This window comes from Podarcis vaucheri, assembly GCF_965113315.1.
Source record: "Podarcis vaucheri genome assembly, chromosome: 15".
In the NCBI taxonomy this organism is placed as follows: domain Eukaryota; kingdom Metazoa; phylum Chordata; class Lepidosauria; order Squamata; family Lacertidae; genus Podarcis; species Podarcis vaucheri.
In genome coordinates this window covers 17,870,063-17,891,825 of record NC_138753.1, presented here as the reverse complement: position 1 = coordinate 17,891,825, position 21,763 = coordinate 17,870,063, and the positions used below count along the sequence as shown (strand labels likewise).

The following is a 21,763-nucleotide window of genomic DNA, read 5'->3' as shown; positions in this document are numbered from 1 at the left end:
TTTCTCTTGTGAATCATAGTGAGTCTGTACTCTTGGGATGACAAGCTTATTTTCATCTAAAAATCAAGGTTTGTGTTGAACTGTGAAGCAACCACCCACATTCTTTGTCATAAACTTTCACCTGCCATGCCAATTTGGTCATAGGGACTGTTTTCCAAACCTCCTTGCAGTACTGCATTGTATCCAAGTGTGCACAAGTATTTAATGGAGTGTTTGTGACCTATGTGTTTTATTATTAAACACTAGCAAGCATGTCCATTGAGATATATATATATATATATATATATATATATATATATATAAGAAGCAGTGGTGTTTCTGTTTTTAATTGTGTTTTTAAAAAGCTAACACCAACTCTCTTGAAGGTGGTGCCACTCTTCTGTACAAGAGCTGAGAACAGGGGATTAGCCCAATGCTGTTAAAATAGAAGAAGAAATGTGCAGGAAACCCACCATTACAGCATCATGCAAGAAAAATCAGGAGCAAGAAAAAACTGATTTGTTTTTCATCTATGTGGCAGGACATTGATTATTTGGCAACATTTGCCCTCTTAGTAATCTGTTCTCCAGGCTAAACATACAACATTTCTACATAATAATTGATTTCCAGACACCTCAGCATCTTTGTTGCTCTTTTGTGCACAAGATTCAGTTAGTTGATTTCCTTCATCATAACTGAGTACGGTCCATACTCTTAACAATTTAATTTTGGGGGAGCAAAATGCATGCTTGGCAATAAATCAGTGGTTGAGAACCTAGGTCTGTTCTAGATGATCTCTTGAGTATTCATTCTGATTTGTTTGTGCCAAGGTTCTATGACAACCATTTATTTATTGAGCATTTATCTTAATTTTTTTTTTTGCATGGAGGTTATACAACTTTTCACCAACTGATCCTTATCCCACACTTTCTTGTGCATTTGGCCTGCCAGATGTTGCTTTACTACAGCTACTATCACTCCTGACCACTGGCCATGCTGGCTGGGGCTGATGGGAGTTGTGGTTCAGCAACATCTGAAGGGCCAAAAGTTCCCTACCCCTACTCTAGTGCATTTCCCCTTTCACTTTCCATACAGCAAAAACTCAGATTGTTTTAAAAAGCAGATTTGTTGAGAGAGAGTGAGAGAGACCTTGAATGCACTTTAATTTAACCTAAATTTGCTAATATGCAAATAAATCCCTCTCACAAAATAGTGATAGTTGATCCTAGTTTGTAGATGACCAGCTTCAAAATAGCTGTGAGGTGGAATGAACATAATTTGCAGTGTAATAATAGTGGCTGGGTGCCTAATTCTTCATCTACCCCCAGCCTTCCTCCTGAGATGCCTTCTCCATATACTCCCCCCAGTGATGTGGCACTATATTCATAGCACTCAGTGGAAAAAACAGGTGGCTGAAGGGATAAATGGGCAGGGGCTTATGCAGTGCAAAACATGCCAGAACAATATGCCCTACTGGATTGAAAAAAAAAGACATTTCTAGTTCAGAATCCTGTTTTTCACATTGGCCCACCAGATGCCTCTGGGAGGTTCATGAGCAGGGCATGGAGGCTTCAGTTCTCATCTGCTGTTGTTCCTAGCAGCTGGTACCCAGAGGCATGTTGCATCTGATCCTAGAGGTTGCACATAGGCATCATGATTAGTAGCTGTTGATGGCCTTATTCTACATGAATTTCTCAAATTTCCTTTAATGCCATCTAAGTTTGTAGCCAACACCACATATTGTGGCAGTGAATTTCTTTGTTTTGGTATGTGTTGTGCATTCCTGCATCTCCTGCTATTTAGCTTCACATCTTCCACTACCACACAGGATCTGTTTAATACTGAGCCACTTTTGCAAAGTGACCCAGCTCTACTGTGAACGTACTAGTTTATACTTTATAACTAAAGAAGTTGCTGTTGACAATGTTAATTCATTTTCACTACTTCCTTGGTTGTAGATTTCTACACCCTTGGTCTCAGAAAACACGGAGCATTTCCGTGTTTATTAAACAAATAAATTAGCCAAATAACAAGTTTGTTTTTGTCACAAAAAGCAATTGTAGCACTAGAAGAGCACTGTGTTGGGCTAGGTCAGGCCACATTGTATTGATTTCATGAAGAATTAAAAAACTGCCTGGTTTATACCAATAGCATATTTTAAGCAGTGGTAACAGCAACCATATAGAGCCACATGAGAACCAGTAAATTAGCTGTAGGGAACTGCTTTTCTTATTTATTGTTACAATATGTAAGGGTGTTAGAGTGGATAAAACTAATTACTGTTTTCTGTTTATTCGGTAACTCATTTGAAGAATCTAGCTTTCTATATTCTGTGTATAGCTGCAGTTTCAAAGGATTGCCATGCATTTGTAGAAAGAAGGAAACTGCCTTAGAATGAGGTTCTCTGCGTATCGTTTTAAACATGTCAACCCTAGTCCCTTAGGAATGAGTCCAAAATATAAAATACAATGCTTATGTTACTTGTTCAAGTTAACACCAGTTACATTGGATTATCGCCTGGATTGTAGTAAAAAAAGAAAGAGAAAAATGTGTATTAAAATAAAAGAATGGGGAAGAGAGCCTATTGAAATTACTGGCCCCAGTTTGTGTATGAACATTTCCTGCAAATGTGCAGCTTATTTATATATGGCACTCTTCTAGAACATGAAAGGTCAGGATGCATTTTTTGTTTACTTTCACATATTTCATTCTCATTTGAACATGTGAAACAGACTAGTATGTGCACATATGCACTGGGGGACATTGCAGCCAGTCATTTAGATCCTTAGCTGATAGTTAGGGCTAGAACCTGCAGTCCCAGTGCAAATGAGTGTGAGGTCTTCTAGTCTTGGCTGCCTTTCAGTGATATTTTATCCATTAGTTAAGTGAGGTTCCTGCTTTACATGTAGAAGGTCCCAGTTTCAATCCCCATCATCTCCAGGTGGAGCTGAGAGTTTCCACTGTCTGAAACCCTGGATAGCCACTGCCATTCAGTGTTGACTATCACCAGCAAGATGCGATTGTCACCAACTAGGGATGAGTTTTACAAGGCAACAGACAAATGCATAAGGCTGCCAATGGCTACTAGTCAGGGTAGCTTTATGCTTCCTCCAGGATACCAAAGGACCACTTTCATTGGGTGTAATATTTCCAGATAGTTTGGTGAACTGGAACAGAAGCGACAAGTAGGAAAGCAAAAAGTACTGTTCACCTAGAATTAAAAAATGTGGCTATGCTAAGTTTAGTATGTTGCCAGGTTTCTGTGTATGTTTGCTCTTAGGATTTGGGTAGATGTTGACATTAAGTCAGTGGGACTTTACTGTTCTTCCTGAAAAACCACAGGCCTCCTTTTTGTAGGTTTCATTTGGGAAGATTTCTAGCTAGGTATGAGATCTGATTTCTTCAGCCTAGCTATCATAATCTCATTATCCAAATCACTACTTTTAATAATACATTTCTTGTAGCAATAAATTTAGCCCTGTCCCATGGTGTGCTGACACGTTCAGCATCTCATTAGTCACACAGCATATGATTCAATATACTTTCCTCTCTCTCTCTCTCTCTCTCTCCCCCCCTCTCTCTCTCTCTCTCTCTCTCTCACACACACACACACACACACACACACACACAGACACACACATTCATTCTGCATGCGATGACAGCTTTTCTGTTAATTTTTGTTTCCAGAATATTTATGTATGCTGGGCTCTAAATGTGTGTACAGCGTGAGAATTTCTGTGTGTGAAAAAATCAGAATTTGACATAAGGTATTTCAGGGCGTAGCAATCTGCACCATCCAGCTGAGTGAAACTGTGAGCAGAATAATCTCCAAATATGGGATTTAAGTCATACCTATGCAGTATAAGGTTGCATGTTGAAGTCTTCAATAAGGCAGGCATTGAGTCGGAATGATAAGGGGGCTTGAATCTTGTGCTGTATTGGTTGTTGGAGCCTTGATCTCTCTCATTGTGACGTGGTATGACGCCCCCACATCGTTCTGTTAAGTCCCATAACCATCAAATACCTGGGGGCTACTTTGGGGAGAAGGGTGGTTTGTAGATTGAAGTGATTGTGGAGGTGATGATAATAATGATACTCCCCTTCCCCATTTCATTCTCACAACCACCCCATGTGGTAAGTTGGACTGAGAGATAGTGACAGTCCTGAGGTCACTCAGTGAGCTTCTTGAAATTGGTTCTCTCCAGTCCTAGCACAGCACTTGAACTCAGGGATGGGGAACCTGTCACCCTCCAGATGTTTCCTGGACTACAGCTGCCATCATCACTGACAGTTGGCCAGAGAAATGATAGGAAAAGTGAACAGAGGAGTCAACGTGCCGCTGGGCCTAGTCTTCTTTTATACCTGAAGTAAAATGTCATTTTTTTATTTATAAAAATACGAAGTTGAAAACATTATATTTGGCAATGGTATTTAAGCTTCTGCTGTTTTTGTTCCCTCTGCGAGGGAAGGTTACATGCAAACATGAATGCCAGCATTTGCTGCTTGAAAGGGCAAAGGCTGTGGCATTGGAAGAACCTGAAGTAAGCAGGCTGTGCCTCCTTGAAGGCATGACGGATGGACGGATGGGCACGCACAGCCTCACACAGCAAAAGTCATTGTTCAGTGTATTTTGTTTGAAGAACAGCCAAATCCAGAAATAGTCATCTAGTCAGTATCAGCTTCACAATTGGTTTCCACATATGTAGGAAAAGTGTGAGAGCAGAATGCCAGAAAATCTGTCTATTTCTCCAACCACTTCATGGTGGGTGAAAAACAGAAAGCTTATAGTTTAAATAAGATGCCAGCTTCAGATTGTGCATTGTAATGGAGTTTTTGGAGATTTTCTGCTTGGTTGGAATATGTGTTAGTTGGGCCAGCCCTAAAATGTCTTACATGAGGCAAATTGTATATTGCAAAATATTCAGTAATCTCTACCTTTCTAAGAGTCTTTTTATTAAATAAAAATATCACTGGTCTTTGAAGGAAATACCTAATTTTTTATATTTTCAGTCCCTAAACACAACAAACAAAATGTCCTCTGTTTGACCAATGTGCCCTTAATTAGCAGCAGCTTCTATTAACACCCCTCACCCCTTATGTTTGTTATGTACTTGTGTTGCTACCACTCATTTCTGTACAAGCTTGTTTCAGATGGGAATGTGCCTTAAAACTTTATCTAATTTATAGTAAACAAAGCTTCAGGTTTTTGTTTTTTAAGTTTCCAACTTTGTTGATTACCCACTTTGCTTAATGTGAGGTTCTGTCTCATTTTGATTTTGATTTCATTAATTACGTGACGGGAATATTTTGCTCCCTTTGGGCCATATCTATACTTCATTTTTGCCCACCTCCAGAAGTCTTGTATTAGCAAGTAATAGATATCCAAAATAATCTGTGGTTTTTTTATAAGATTGTGCTTCACAGCATGTGCTCATACATGAGACAGTTCACTAACACAAAACAATCTACCTCATTGTGCTTCACAGTAAACTATAGTTAATGGTTTACTGCAAATGTGCTGACCTGGGGTGTCTTACTTCTCTGCACTGCTTGTGCATGAAGGAACCAAACCATGATCCTTGCCTCTTGTGTTATGTCTAAACTAGGAATTGTGGTCTGTTTTGCTAAAACCACAATGGGTAGGCAGAAAACAAATATTGGCTTATTATGAGGTTCTATTCAGCTAAGTTGTACTCTGAGTAGACCCACTGAAATGTCTATTCATTTCAGTGGGCCTGCTCTGAGTAGAATTAGCATTGGCTAACCCATGGTTTGTTTGGAGTGGAACAAAACATGATCCTTGGTTTGGATGTATCAGTATTCCCATTGACCATGCTTGGTTTCTCCACAGCACTAAAAATGAAGAAGTTAAGCAGGTCTGATTGGCTCATGTGTGGTAAGCACAGGTTTGTTATGGAAATGCAGACTTTGTCACTGAAATTGTGGCGGCTTTTTTAAAAGGAAAGAAGTTTATTTTCCTGTGCTCTGAATTCGGTGTAAGAATTGGTACATATGGCTCCTTCGAGGAAATAATTGCCATTGAGGTCAAACACTGCAAAGCAGTAAATAACTTATGAAGGTGATTGATGACTCAGGCATCTGATGATGACAAAAACCTTTTATTGTGAGTAATGCTGTAGGTATAATTTTTCTTATTCCAGAGAACTGGAAACATGCATCATCTGTCTTGGAAGGGAGGGGTGTTGAATATATTGCTAACACTTGCTTAGCATTTTCACTGTTTTCATTTTGGCGTTTGACTTTGAGGCTTAAACATGGAGTTCAGGAGCAGGGGGCGGGCAGCTGAAATTGTTCAGGTGGCCACTGGTCACAGCTCAGCTACTAAACTATTCTGATAATAATTTGGGCTTGGCCTTATCCCCGAACTTGTTTCCAATGTTAGGGTTCATTCCTAGACCATATGACATCATAAAAACAATTCTATGATTCTGTATGTCTTTGAACGCTGGCAATAGGGCCACTCCTAGTTTAAAAAGAACACCCAAGCCTGGAGGGTATGACTTCCACAGTAGATGGAGAGATCTGTTGCTTTAGAAATGCTGCACTGAAATTAACCATATTAAGGCTGCAGTCATATGTAAACTTACTTGAGAGTAAAACCCTTTGCACACAAAAAACCTGTAGTTCCCAAACTGTTCTGCTACTGTGGCTCATCCATTTACCGTATTTTTCGCTCGATAACACGCACCCGACCATAACACGCATGTAGTTTTTAGAGGAGGAAAACAAGAAAAAAAATATTCTACACGAAACAGTGGATGTATGATTTTTGTGGTTCATGCTGTGGCCACAGACATGTGATCTGATGGTGAGTTTGGGGTAGCCCAGTGCAAAAATCCTAAGGATCCATGTGGATCCATGTTTGTAACTACGTTTTTGCACCACTGTGGCCCCAGGCAACAGTGGGTGCGTGATTTTTTTGGTGCAAACTGTAGCCATGGACATGCTATGTGATCTGATGGTGAATTTGGGGTGACCCAGTGCAAAAATCCTAAGGATCCATGTGGATCTGTGCTTTGTAACCACGTTTTAAGTGGGGAGGGAAGGAAAAGCACTCAAGGGACAAGGAGCACGCGTGGAGCAAGCTCTGCTTCTCCCCCCCCCCCCAGTGAGCTGAAAGACTTTGCTGGAGGGACAGAGAGCCTGCTTGCTTTAAAGGAGCCTACCGGACAGGAGCCGCTTACACGAGTGTAAACGGCTCCTGTCCGGTAGGCTCCTTTAAAGCAAGCAGGTTCTGCTTTTCTCCCTCCTCCCCCCCCTCCCTTAGCGAGCTGAAAATCTTTCCTGCTATTTCCAGCAAAGCGGGAGAAGAGCTGCTGAGTGGGGACGAGAGATACAGAGAGCCTGCTTGCTTTAAAGGACCCAACCGGACAGGAGCCGCTTACACTTGTGTAAGCGGCTCCTCTCCCCTCCCGCTTTGCTCCTTTAAAGAAGCAGGCACTCTGTCCCTCTCTCCTCCCCATTCAGCGGCTCTTCTCCCGCTGGAAACCACGGAGGAAGCAAGCATTCGCTCCGTAACACGCACAGACATTTCCCCTTACTTTCTAGGAGGAAAAAAATGTGTGTAATGGAGCGAAAACTACGGTAGTTGAGCCTTGGGTTTCACCACAGCTTTTCGATATTGGCTTGGAAATCTGTGTAGGTCAGCAGACCCTAGTCTTTTTGGCCTTGGAGATCAAAGAAGTGTTCTTGGCATCATAAAAAACCAATTTCACAAATACTGGTGTTGCTCAGAACCCTCCAGTGCATACTCACAAACAAAAAAGACATAGACAAAAAAGCAGGTCAGCTACCTAAAATGAGCAACACCCCCCACCGCCAAAAAACTACAACCTCATTTTTGCTGGAAATATATATATTAAAGATTGAAAAGTGTAGGAGACCTTGACAAGTGCTAATGGGAGTGTCTGATCTACTGTGATGACAATTGGGAACCCCAGATATAGGGACATGTATTGCTCTCAATATTTATACACTTCTGAGTTTTGCATACATGATCCCCAATCTTCCTTCCCATCTGAATTAAGGATTTTAATCTATGTGGTGATCTCAAGGGTTTGCCCAACCATCCGAATTTGTCTGCCTGTTAAGCAAACATGGCTGTATAATACAGATGTATTCTAGATGGGTGTGAAATGAGTTCTTAAACATGGTGCTATTGTTTGTGACTGTGTTGAAACCAGGTAAGAGTACATTTTTAGATTTAACGAAGTGTCAAAACACCCCTAGACCCATCCTTTTCCTGGAAAAACCCACAAAATCACAAAAATTGGCTTATTTCTTATTTCTAATTGAGTGTTCATGCCATCATGATTTGGTGCTCTTTCGTTTTGTTACTAATCCTGTATTGCTGTTTAGGCAACTAAGGCTAACATCCTGTTAAATAATAAGTAGTATCAACTGACCCTCTACCTTTTCCATCTCAGGGTTGTCCCTTTATAACAAAATACAGTGCAAGAGTAGTCCTGCTTTGGAACTGCAACCCTTTTATAGTTGGCACCTGTGACAAATTTTTAAAGTCTATTTCCTGCAGACATTATTTTAATTTTTTTTGGAGAAGAATGATGATATGCCTATAATCTGTTTTGGTGATCAGGGAATTTACTTTAGAATCCTACAGACCTGAAGAAAATATCACTAATGCAAATAGTTTTTATTGGAAGTTCTCATCCCCCCATGTTTATTTTTATAGTAAACCCCATGAAAGCTAAATAATTGATGCAAGTTGTACTTGGCAGTCCTCAAGAGCGTTTTGCTTACTCTTCTTATGCAAGGTATTTTCATTGCTTGCAAAATGCTTTTTAGTCTTGGCACCCCAATTTCAGTGATTATGGGTGTGTTAAAAATATATTTGTAGACAAGCCCATCGTGCAGCAGCCACTATTATATTTTGGATCCATGCCCGAAATAATTAAGGAAGGCAACATTTTAAAAATATTAGTTAAAATGTCAACTGTATTAAAGATAGTACTAAAAGAAGCACCTGTTCATTCCTGCCTGCCAAATACAGATGCCACAACCCCTTTCTTCTATCTTTTCCCCCTGGAAAATGATAAAGTTGGAGGAACAGATGTCCAGGAGTCAGACAATGAGGGTACATCTCCAGGCTCAGCTCAAGGTATTTTTGTCACCCTAAGTAACACTTTGTGTTTCAACTCTTCCCCACCCCAAGTAACTTGGCATGTGCTGGACAGTGCAACAGAACAGAGTTCAAAAGCCCCTCCTATTTTCTATCTTGTTACCTCTTCATACATGAGACAATTGTAACCTGTGAACCGCTGCTGCCAACATTAATGCTCCCACAAACATGAGTTATGCAAACACAAATATGGATCATTGGTTATTAATATGAATCACTGATCACATTATAAACTTGCATTGAATGGGTGGGTGAAATCTGCCCTCTTCCCATGTGTAACTAGCATCTGAAAATATGATTGGGTGGTTAAAGGAATGTGAGAAATCCCACATTAGGCGAGCTTGTGTATCTTAATAGCTAAGCTACAAATTGGGAAGTTCCTAGGTTGAATCTCACCTGTGTTATGAAGTCTCTTGGTAGTCTTAGACAAGAGATTCCCCTCAGCCTCAGTTAACAGAATTGCTACTAGATGATGCATATGAAGCACGCTGAAAACTTGGAAGTACAGTGCAAGTGTTAAATAGTATTAAGTTATTTTGAATGTGCATCTTTAACAATGGGTGAACACACTCTATGTATTCCCAGCATTTAACCATATTCTAACTTATTTTAATATTGCATTTTTAAATTGCTGTAACCATCCTGGGACCTCATGGTGAAGGGTGGGAAAGAAATCTAATAAATGTTAATAGTGATTCAGACAATAGAAATGATTAAGAACCATGATAAGGAGGATGCAGCCTGATGCTGTGCATGTTTGCACATAGTAGGCTACACTGTGTTCAGAAGCTCCAGCCAGCATGGTTGATGGTTGGTGTTCTAGGAATTGTATTCCAGCAACACCCAGAGGGCCAGAGATTCACCATCCCTGTGATGGCAGCACAAAAAACTTTGCTGGGGAGAAATGGTAACCCCTATGTAGTAATTGAGTATTACCTGCTAGTCCTAAGGACACGTAACCTCTGGCATAGGTTGTCACCTCTTGTTTGCTGGTCCCAGTTGAAGAATTGGGCAGTTACAGCTGCACTCTTTTCACTACTGCAGTTACCTCTTCTCTATCCACCCTCTGTTTACTGCTACCAGCTCACATGCCCATCATTTGCAGCAGCTGCTGGTACTTGCTTGATGAGGTGGGACTTAATGAGGTAGTAGCTTTTGATTTTCCCCAGTGGTTGAGTTCCAAGTAGCACTTAGAGTATACACTTCCAGTATAGGGTGTAGCTGTGCATATGTGCAACACTCCACTGGCTCCGCCTCCACAAGTTTCTGTATGATTTCTAGAGAAATCAACACCAAGAGACTCTTTCAATGTGTTGTTACTGCTGCTAAATATACTAGTACAGTTGTACCTTGGAAGCTGAACTTCTTGGCTCCCGAACAAATTGGCTCCAGAATGATCAAAACCCAGAAGTGAGTGTTCTGGTTTTTGAATGATTTTCAGAAGTCGAACATCCACCGTGGCTTTTGATTGACTGCAGGAAGCTCCTGTAGCCAATCGGAAGCTGCGCTTTGGTTTTCAAATGGTTCTGGGAGTTGAACACACTCCCGGAACGCATTCTGTTCAAAAACCAAGGTACCACTGTATATGACAGACTGGTTGAGCTGTTGTGTTTCCTAACTTCTGTTGCCTGGGCAAGGGGAAAAAATCTCTTATCATTTATGATTAGTTGATAATAATATTGGCAATAGTCTGCTATACAGATTCTACTTGATACTGACTGGGGTGAACCAAGTATTAAAATAATGTGCTTTTCCAGACCCCTAACAAGGATTGTTACCTATTTCTTTTGTGTAAACATTCAGTTCACCCTTTCTTCATCTGCCACCAAGAAGAATGCTTGAATAGCATTCTGCAAGTTTTTTGTTAATTGTTTGAATTTAGGATGCAGAACTAATCTTGACCTACTTTGAGGCTTCTATAAGTGTCTCCTCAAATGAAAAGAGATGAAGTTCCTTTGGGAATTTCCCAGAAATGGCTATTGAGAAGACCTAGAATTCTACATGATCTTGCATAAGAGCATCTATTACTATGCTAATATCATGGACTTGCTTTTGTTGAAAGCTGTAGTCTGTTTCATCTATCCTGCAACTCATTTTATGTGCCACTATCTAAAAATCTGGAGATCCAGTCCTCCAGGTATCTTGACCTCTCAACTGACTAAAGCAAACCATTTGATTTGGTGCTATGTCTTTTATATACGCCTGCCAACTTAGGCTGACATGTAAATGTTCGCTATCCTGTGAAACCTAGTATTGCCTCATTTGTATTCAGTACTAAGCCATTATGTGTGGTTAGCTAAATCATACTGTTCATGAGCTGCATGCTGGTGCATATAGCTCAGGTGCTCTTGCTTTGCTCTTCAGAGATTGTGGTTTGTTGCTTATTTTCTGATACTGGTTTGTTTGGCCATGATCCTAGGTTTAGATGATTTGTTTGTAAGCAATTTTAAACATGACCAAAAGCCTTTTAAAACCAGGTCCAAAATTAGGTGACAACAATGTGCCATCAGCAAAAAGTAAGATATCTTGTTGCTAAGGTTTGGGGAGTTGCTGTCTGCGACATAAAGGATATTGTCCAGATTATCTAGATACAAGATAGACAGCAAGAAGACAATAATACAGGGTACAGTTGTTGAAGCACCTGTTTATAAACTTAAAAGAAGAGTTCTGATTTGAAGATGTTGCATCAAGCATACCTGTCTCAAAGAACATCTGTAACCCAGGTGATTGAAGATAGAGTTGTCCAAGAGATTGTGCTTGCATTTGAAGGGCATTTTCAGAATGCCAAATACACACCTGTGAAAGTAACATCTTTAGTCATAGCATCTGGCTAGATCATATGGCAAATATTCTTTGGGAAACATATGTTGGATTAATAGTCAAAATTGATGAGCCTTTCACCTTAAATACACAATTCTATGCAAAATTACTTGTGCAAAGGCCCCGTTGATTCAGTGGGAAAGCTTGTATCCTGGGGTGATTGGCAAACTTCCACGTGATTACAGCTTCTTCCTGCAATAAGTGGCTGTAAGGGAAACAGGTTTGCAGTAAACTTCTTCCTTCACAGTCCTTCAATGGCTGCGCTCGTTTCTCTCTGGTCGGGGACAGAGGGTGGCGCTTGGGGGGGAATTGTCATCGCGCCACTCCTTGGTGTGTGGAGTACCTCAGGGCGCGATACTCTCCCCAATGCTTTTCAACATCTTTATGCGCCCCCTCGCCCAGCTTGTTCGGAGTTTTGGGCTGGGTTGTCATCAGTATGCCGATGACACCCAACTCTATCTGTTGATGGATGGCCATCCTGACTCGGCCCCAGACACACTGACCAGATGTTTGGAAGCTGTGGCTGGATGGTTACGTGGGAGCCGGTTGAAGCTAAATCCTTCGAAGACAGAGGTCCTGTGGCTGGGACGGGGCGATATGGGATTGGGGGGGGCAACTCCCATCTCTTGCGGGGGCGCAATTAGTGCCAGCACCGTCCGTTAAGAGTTTGGGTGTAATCTTCGACACCTCCCTTTCCATGGAGGCGCAGATTGCAGCTATAACAAAGGCGGCATTTTTCCATCTCCGCCAAGCTAAGCAGTTGGCTCCTTACCTCTCTCGCCCTGACCTAGCCACTGTGATCCACGCGACGGTCACCTCCAGACTGGATTATTGTAACTCGCTCTACGTGGGGCTGCCCTTGAGACTGACCCAGAAACTCCAGCGGGTGCAGAATGCTGCAGCGAGACTCCTTACGAGGTCTTCGCTGCGAGATCACATTCACCCAGTGCTATACCAGCTGCACTGGCTCCCGGTGGAGTACAGGATCAGGTTTAAGGTGCTGGTTTTAACCTTTAAAGCCCTATATGGCCTAGGACCCTCGTACCTACGGGACCGCCTCTCCTGGTATGCCCCACAGAGAAACCTACGGTCTTCAAATAAAAACATCTTGAAGGTCCCAGGCCACAGAGAAGTTAGGCTGGCCTCAACTAGAGCCAGGGCTTTTTCGGCTGTGGCTCCGATCTGGTGGAACACTCTGTCACAAGAGACCAGGGCCCTGCGGGACTTGACATCCTTCCGCAGGGCCTGCAAGACAGAGCTGTTCCACCAGGCCTTTGGCCAGGGCACAGCCTGACTCCCTCCCTCGGCAATCTTCGCAGAGCTCTGGCCCAATGGTTGCTAGTGGCTTGAATTAATTAATTTTTATAATGAATGATTTTAGAATGTTGTTTATGTTGTACCTTTGTACTGTTTTATTGTTGTTAGCCGCCCTGAGCCCGGCTTCGGCTGGGGAGGGCGGGATATAAATAAAATTTATTATTATTATTATTATTCCGTATAAAACTAGCTAGGTATTTTCTAATATGAGAGTGTCTAGAATTAAAATATTCTGGCCTTTGGGCTCATAGCATTTTTCTTGCTAGAGCTTTGTGGTCTATTCAAGCAATATTACACAACATACATAGTGTTGACTGCTTAGTACATTGTGTAGCCGTGTAAAAAAGTTTCTGTCAGCCTAAAAACTGTTGTACAACATTAACAAATGGTGAAGCTCACCTGGCTGTTATACTGAAAAAGATCTATGTGCTTGATGGCCCTTGCCTTCCCTATAACACTTTCACAAACTTCCAAGGTGAAACTTCCAGTAGGTTGTATTTCTTTCTCCCTCGTAATGGGGATGGAACAACTCCCCTATGAAGAAAGATTGCAGTGTTTGGGAATCCTTAGTTTAGAAAAAGAAGCAAGTGAGAGGTGATAGGATAGAAGTTCATAAAGTTATGCAAGGAATACATGAAGAAAGCAGATAGCAAGAAGTTTTCCTCCCTCTCTCATAATACTAGAATTTGCCGACATCCATTGAAGCTGGAAGTTGGAAGTTTCAGGACAGATGAAAGAAAGTTCTTCATGCAGCACATTGTTAAACTATGGAACTCGCTTCTGCAGGAGGCGGTGATGGCCACCTTGGATGGCTTGAAAAGAGGATCAGACAAATTCATGGAGGAGAGGGCTATCAATAGCTACTAGTTACGATGGCTACACCCTACCTTCACAGTTGGAGGCAGCAATGCTTCTGAATACCAGTTGCTGGAAATTGTGGGAGGCGATAGTGCTCTTGTGCTGGAATTCTGCTTGCTGGTTTCCTACATGCATCTGTTTGGCCACTGTAGACTAGAAGGGCCACTGGCCTGATCTATCAGGCTACTCTTTTCGCTTTCGTGGTCTTAATATTCTCCATTTATTAACTATATTAATGGGTTATAATTGTTAAAGGTAAAGGTAAAGGGACCCCTGACCATTAGGTCCAGTCGTGACCGACTCTGGGGTTGCGCGCTCATCTCGCTCTATAGGCTGGCAGAACCGGCATTTTGTCCGCAGACAGCTTCTGGGTCATGTGGCCAGCATGACTAAGCTGCTTCTGGTGAACCAGAGCAGCACACGGAAACGCCATTTACCTTCCTGCCGGAGTGGTCCCTATTTACCTACTTGCACTTTGACGTGCTTTCGAACTGCTAGGTTGGCAGGAGCAGGGACCGAGCAACGGGAGCTCACCCCGTTGTGGGTATTTGAACCGCCGACCTTCTGATCGGCAAGTCCTAGGCTCTGTGGTTTAACCCACAGCGCCACTCGCATCCCTCCAATAATTGTTACTACACATTTAATATTTCTTTGACATATGCGGAAGTGCTACGGGAAACACCATTCCAGGCCAACTGATCATGTGAACTCCCTGCCCCTGTTGAGGGGCCTGCATTTTATTTTATTGCTTTTTAAGTTTTTATGACACTACTGTGTTTGATATCTGTTAAATCAGTTTAAATGCCAACTATGGCAGAAAGGCAGCGTACATATATTTTACAAACAACTATAACAGAGCTTACTGAATGCTCACATCTTCATCCTTAAGAGGGGCATCTAAGATTGGTATCCTGCTATTACCACATCTGCACATTTTTGTAACTTACAGTCTGTGGGCTGCAAGTTGCTTTGAAGTCCATCACCTCTTATAGCTTATGTTGATTCATCAATTAAAGCTTGCAACCCAAGTTTTATACACTGCAGCAAATTCAAAAAGTGGCATAAACACGAAGGTGTCGGAGTGCATCATAAATATTAATAGTCTTTCCAGTGCAGTGTCAAACCTTTATAGGGGAAGAGCTGAATTTCAAAGAGATTAAGTGACCTGCTCAAGGTTAGGTTGCGAGCTGTGTGCAAATTCAATTCTAAATGTCTTATTCTAATTAGACACAATCTGCAGCTAGCCACAGGAAAGGTCCGCACCAGATGAATGCCTATTCCTACGGTGTCATTTTACAACGCAGAAAACAAACTCTCTGTGCCTCAGCTCGGAAAGGGTTACAGTTGAAATGCCTGTAGCAGCCTGAAGAAAATGTGAACCACTGAATGAAGAAAGAATAGGAACCTGATGTTTGCAAGCTGGGTTGTTGTTTTTTTGTTGTTCTCTGATAGAATTATTACCAGAAATTGTTTGAGGAGGTTCTGTTAATTGCTAGCATTTTTGAACCTGACAGAGGGGGAAAGCAGCCTGTCTGTTGTATTATTGGGCAGGTGGGGGGAAGAAAAGAAGCAACTTTTGGTCCTTAGCCCTTTCCTCCTTGGATTCTCGTGCCTTTGCCTCCTCTCTCTGCTTCTGCAGTCTGTGCTTGTGTGTGCAACATGGAGGGAGGCATTGGAGCAGCTGCCGCTGCTGCTGCTTTTACCAATATCTATTCAGCAGCTTCTACTGCAGGGGCGATAAGGACTGAAGGCAATCTTGATGAATCCAAAAGGTCAGTACTATCAATAAATCACCCAGAGAAAGGGCTTTTTGAGGGATGTTTAAATTCACGTCTCATTTCAAACCAACAAACAAACATCAGACATGCTAACTATTTCTAAGGAAAAATGTTTGTTCCATGTTTTATTTAAGCCAATAATTCGGTAATAAAATACAAGCCACAATATTAATAATCATGTAATTATTTCATAAATGCAGATTCCTTTTAATACACATAGGAGGAAGTTATTGGGATGGAACAAAACAATTGTCCTTCAGACACCTTTATTTAATTACGGTATATAGTCATATTAAAAAGTAGGCATAGTATAATCATGGCTTTCTGTCCTCCCCCCATTTTAATTTTTGTGGTGATGTTTAACTATTTGTTGTCTGTGTAGAGTAATACTGTAATGTTATGTCTAAAATACACATAATATGACACACAGAATTTTGCTAAATTGGATTAAATACAATTCTTATGAGCTGAATTACAAGGAATTGTTCAGTGTTTGCATCTGCAATATTTATATAGATTGCAGACTAAATTTAATACTGTAGTTCTTAAAAGCTAGTTTGAGTCCTGGTTGTTTAGTAAAAATTCTTGTGGAATGAATTAGTGCTGATAACCTTAGGGCAAATCATTTCCATTACCTTGGCCTCAGATTTATATTGTAGTTGATCTAAAATAATCCTGTTATTTAATTTCAGTTGGGATGTTCTTCTAGGCAATGATGACATAATTTTTATGGAGTAGAGTTGTCATTAATACTGAAAACTTACCTTAATGGCAACAACTGCAACCGCCTACCTTTATGGTTTTTTAAAAAAAAAATATGGTTGTTTTGCAAGACCTACAGTTATTTATGAACAGGAAGTAGGTGGTTCCAAGGTCTCCTATTTCAGTTTATATGCAGATATACAAAGTTCAGGTATTTCACCATGGGGACTCCACCCACCTGAAGGACTCAGTAGCTAGCTAATGAATTTAAATGGTCCAGAGTAGTTTCCCTAGAGACTTTTTCTGGTGGGTGGGGTGGGTAAGCTTGGAGTAGATGTCCCCTGCCCTGGCTCTCTTACAGGTAGGGCTGGTCCAAGACGTTTTGCTATCTGAGGCGCATATCAGAATTGTGCTCCTTTTCATTCCATATACAGAAGCTGACTGGATTGCCAGCTGAATCTGAACTGGTGATAAGACAGCCCTCCCCATTCCCTGTGTACAGCAAGACAGTTAAGTGGGGCCTGGGACAAGCTGCCCAACAGAATAGAATACTGGTGGCAGGGGGGTGGGTATGAGAAATAACTGCTGATGTTGTCCCTCCCTAATCTGCTGCCTGAAGTAATTACTTAACTTTGCCTAATGGCTGGCCTGGCCATTAATGGCTGGCCTGTTTTACAGTGTTTCATTTACTGCTGCTCTTAGAAAACGTATGAATCAAAATGTTTCCCATTGCTGGTATGCTTGTGCTCTTGAATGAACACTGATATTCTAAAACTCTTTGCTCTTACGCAAGTAAGAATGAAGGGCTTCTGTGAATGAAAACCACCTGGAGTTCAAATATCTGTGTTTACTGTGCAAATTGCCACCCAAGTATACATAAGCTGGTAATGATATGAAGAATAAAGATGGCATTCTTTTATTGGTAAAAGAAATATGGTATTTAGTGTGTTTCTTTCTTTCTCTCTCTTCCCCACCCCCCATGCACTGCATATATCCAAGTATGTCCTTCACTCCCAATTCCCTTTACTTCTCTGGCCTTCTATTCTGCTTCAGAGGTGTGTGATGGCAACACTTACTCTAATAATCGCCAAAAGTAGATCTCAGCATTTTAAAACTCCTAAATAAGATTAAAGTGTGAGAGTGAATAAATTTTCTTTCAGTTAGCTGCAAGCTGTAATCAATTATTAGAGCTTTGTTGATCAACTGAGATATTACAGTTTACAGATTTTCAGTGACCTCAGGACAGATGGAAAAGTCCAATGCTGTGAGCTCTGAAGTTGAGCTGTTGCAAGTATTGGATGCAATTTATTCTGTCTTGGAACAGGTTATAGCCATGCCATTTACCCAAAGGCAGTATTTGGAGGGATGCGGGTAGCACTGTGGTCTAAACCACAGAGCGTAGGGCTTGCCGATCAGAAGGTCAGCAGTTCGAATCCCTGCAACGGGGTGAGGTCCCGTTGTTCAGTCCCAGCTCCTGCCCACCTAGCAGTTTGAAAGCATGTCAAAGTGCAAGTAGATAAATAGGTACCACTCCGGCGGGAAGGTAAACAGTGTTTCCATGTGCTGCTCTGGTTCGCCAGAAGGGGCTTAGTCATGCTGGCCACATGACCCGGAAGCTGTCTGAGGACAAATGCCAGCTCCCTCAGCTTATAGAGCAAGATGAGCACCACAACCCCAGAGACATTTGCGACAGGACCTAATGGTCAGGGGTACCTTTACCTTTACCATCTATACCTCTTTAAGAGGCATTTAATAAACCATAGGGGGAAAATACTTTAATACTGTTAGTATTATATTTAGGAACTTAATTTAGAAAACTTGCATACTATGAGCTGGTTTCCACATCACGGTATATAAGACTTTGGCCTACTTGGACCATCCAATTATAAGGGCTCCTGGAGAGTGTTAATCTTTTATTTCATTCATTCTTGCAACAGGCCAGCAAGGTAGGGTTACTATTATTCCCATTTTGTAAAGTAGCAGTTAAAGACTAGAGAGAGGTGGATAAAGCCATCTAGTGCACTGATCTTCACCTGGAGGAATGGGACCCATTAGCGGGTCATGGTCTGATTCAAAGTGGGTTGCAACACGAACACTACCGCCATGCAGATATATGGTAGAAGGTTAAAAATTATGGTCCCCAAATCAATGTTTGGGTAAAAAGTGCAACCTGGGTCTGAAATGGTTGGCCATACCTGATATAGAGTGTACAGGTGAAGTTTGGACATGAACCTTGTTTTCTCACATCAAACCATGACATACTAAGACACCTCAGCCGTGAAAGGTAGTGAAGGAGATAGTAGTGTATATTGTCACTGAAATGCAAATGCTTATAGAGCCCCCAAACCACAAGGATTATTAGACCTTGTACTTTTATTCTAGCTAGTGCATAATCAGCTTTGTTTGTTGTGTCACAAATCATTTTTAAAGACACAAGGAATCTAGTTGACTTAATCATATCCTGCAGTAGTTAATTCCACAAGTCAGTTAAAGAGCTTGTAATTAAAGTGTTTGATCTTAAAGCTGCTCTTTTTGTTCATACCTTTTGAAATTGTAAATAGAAGCTATTTGGACTTGATTTACTATCTGTCTTAGATTCTCTAATTATTATTTAATGATTTCCATGACAGACAAAGTTTGCAGAATACAGTAGGCAGTTTCCCCTGCTTGGCAGAGCTTAATGTGGAGCAGGCAAGAACAGACATGATAAAGCAGTTCAAGCAAGGGCATGGTGTGGATTGAGAAATGGGAAAGGAGAGCAGGATGGGAAAGATTTCAAAAGAAGGGTGAGGCTGTGAGCTCCAGTGTGCTTTGATGTGCATGGTGTGGCCTTCCAGGAAAATACATTGTAAGTCGGGTAGGCTGTCATTTAAATGTCCAGTGGGAAACTACCGTATTTTTCGCTCTATAACACGCACCAGACCATAACACGCACGTAATTTTTAGAGGAGGAAAACAAGAAAAAAAATATTCTAAACGAAATAGTGGATATATGATTTTTGTGGTTCATGCTGTGGCCACAGACATGTGATCTGACAGTGAGTTTGGAGTAGCCCAATGCAAAAATCCTGAGGATCCATGTGGATCCATGCTTTGTAACCATGGAGGAAGGAAGGAAGGGGAACCATGGATCCTGTGCTCACGACTGCAGCAGATCCCCCCACCATCCATAGGCATTCGCTCCATAACACGCACAGACATTTCCCCTTACTTTCCAGGAGAAAAAAAAGTGAGTGTTATGGTGCAAAAAATACGGTATTTAAAATTACTTAAATAGTTAACCATTTTGTGATTTCCTCATTAATACTAACTGGTTCCTAAAATCTAATAAACATATTGGAGTGTATCCAGTGCTAGTTGTATTCAAAGTGGACCTCTTGAAATTAATAGAGATGGCTAATTTAGCTCTATTAGTTTCAGTGGGTCTACTCTGAGTTGTCATTGGACACAGCCCACTAGCTTGCAGTTAGATAGATCAGACTGCAAATACTCAGAAATTCAGAAGGAAGGGCAGGATAGAATGTTAAACGTTTGTGCCATTTGGCTGGCAAAGCATAAAATATTCAGAATTTACTACAATAATGTACAACCTGCTGTGTAATATTTATAATGCTTGACCTCTAAAGTCACTTTCATCCATGGTTGTTTGTTTACATGGAAAAGGAAGGACCTCAGTTTATTTCAGAGAAGGTCATGAATGCAGTTTAAAGAGGCTGCAAATAAGCGCTCAACATGTATAAATTAATTCAGAGTTCATTTTTAAATTACTTTTGTAGAGTGACACATAATGTTTAATTTGGATCTGAGCTATTTAAAATATTTTCTGTTAATTTGTGACCAGTATCCATATTCTTCATAAGATTTCTGGGCAGCATAGCATGGTTGATATACCAGTTTTAGTGTGAGTGTCTGAGGGCAGTTGGAAGATAGATGGTGGGGACAGGGGGTGGGTGGTGTGGGGGACTCCCTGGTCCTGAATGTGGCAGCTGTGCCCCTGAAGGACCATGTGCACAGCCTAGGAGTCATTTTGGACTCCCAGCTGTCCACAGAGGCACAGGTCAGTTCTGTATCCAGGGCACCTGTCTACCAGTTCCATCTGGCACACTGCCTGCAGACTGTCTCACCAGAGTGGTACATGCTCTGGTTATCTCCCGCTTGGACTACTGCAATGAGCTCTACATGGGGCTACCTTTGAAGGTGACCCTGAAACTACAACTAATCCAGAAAGTGGCAGCTAGACTGGTGACTGGGAGTGGCTGTTGAGACCAAATAACACCAGTTCCAATGGATCTTCACTGGCTCCCAGTATGTTTCCGAGCACAATTCAATGTGCCGGTACTGACCTTTAAAGCCCTAAATGGCCTCAGTCCAGTATACCTGAAGAAGCGTCTCCACCCCCTTCATTCAGCCCGGACACTGAGGTCTACCTCTGAGGGTCTTCTGGCGGTTCCCTCACTACGGGAAATGAAGTAACAGGGAACCAGGCAGAGGGCGATCTTGGCAGTAGCACCCTACCTATGAAGTGCCCTCCCATCAGATGTCAAGGAGATAAAGAACTACACAACTTGTAGAAGATATCTGAAGGCAGCCCTGTATTGGGAAGTTTTTAACATTTGAAGTTTTATTATGTTTTTATATTCTGCTGGAAGCAGTCCAGTAGCTGGGGAAACCCAGCCAAATGGGTGGGATATAAATAATAAAATTATTAGTATTAGTATTAATTTATTTAGGGAATGACAAGAGAACCCAAGCCAGAATCTAAATATTGGTTGACGTTGGTTCATGATTCTTGACAGCAATATTTTGATCTGGTAGCAGGATATGCAGATAGGAAAGTTTAATAATAATAAATAGAGAGCTAGAGGCATGCCGCCAAAGATTTAAGTTGACCATCTCAAATCAATTTGTGACCTGAAGTAGCTTCTGGCAATTTCTGCACCTCTTTGCTAGTTCTCATTTCCAGTTTGTTTCGCTCTCTGATGCTACCCCTTTGTCAATCTATTTTCCTTGGTCCTCTGGTGTGGACCACTTCTCATCCTCATTGATTAGATGTCTGGCCTCTCATGATTGTTGCCTATGGCCCTCATTTCACAAGGCATTCTGCACTGTGATATCAGAGCAACTTGGTCAATTATTGTCAGGAGCTTCA

The 21,763-nt window shown here is 41.5% G+C and overlaps 1 protein-coding gene and 1 long non-coding RNA gene across 8 annotated transcripts in view; one reads left to right on the top strand and one right to left on the bottom strand.

The window, feature by feature from the left end:
* The window catches only part of ARHGAP32 (Rho GTPase activating protein 32), a 199,896-nt gene that overhangs the window by 44,615 nt on the left and 133,518 nt on the right, over positions 1 to 21,763 (top strand). Inside the window, exon 1 of one of the 7 annotated variants that reach the window (XM_082201336.1) lies at positions 15,691 to 15,906. The exons of 5 other annotated variants lie outside the window; for them this stretch is intronic. In XM_082201336.1, the coding sequence (XP_082057462.1) occupies positions 15,794 to 15,906 (113 nt within the window). In that variant the 5' untranslated portion in view covers positions 15,691 to 15,793. Of the gene's footprint in view, positions 1 to 15,690; positions 15,907 to 21,763 lie in introns of those variants that run through there. One more of the 7 variants, XM_082201338.1, reaches the window with a different exon arrangement.
* On the bottom strand, positions 7,593 to 11,930 carry LOC309520177. The gene is made up of 3 exons (XR_014214172.1): positions 11,836 to 11,930; positions 9,536 to 9,634; positions 7,593 to 7,738 (listed from the first exon to the last, which is right to left on the bottom strand). It is a non-coding gene; the product is annotated as an uncharacterized lncRNA (long non-coding RNA).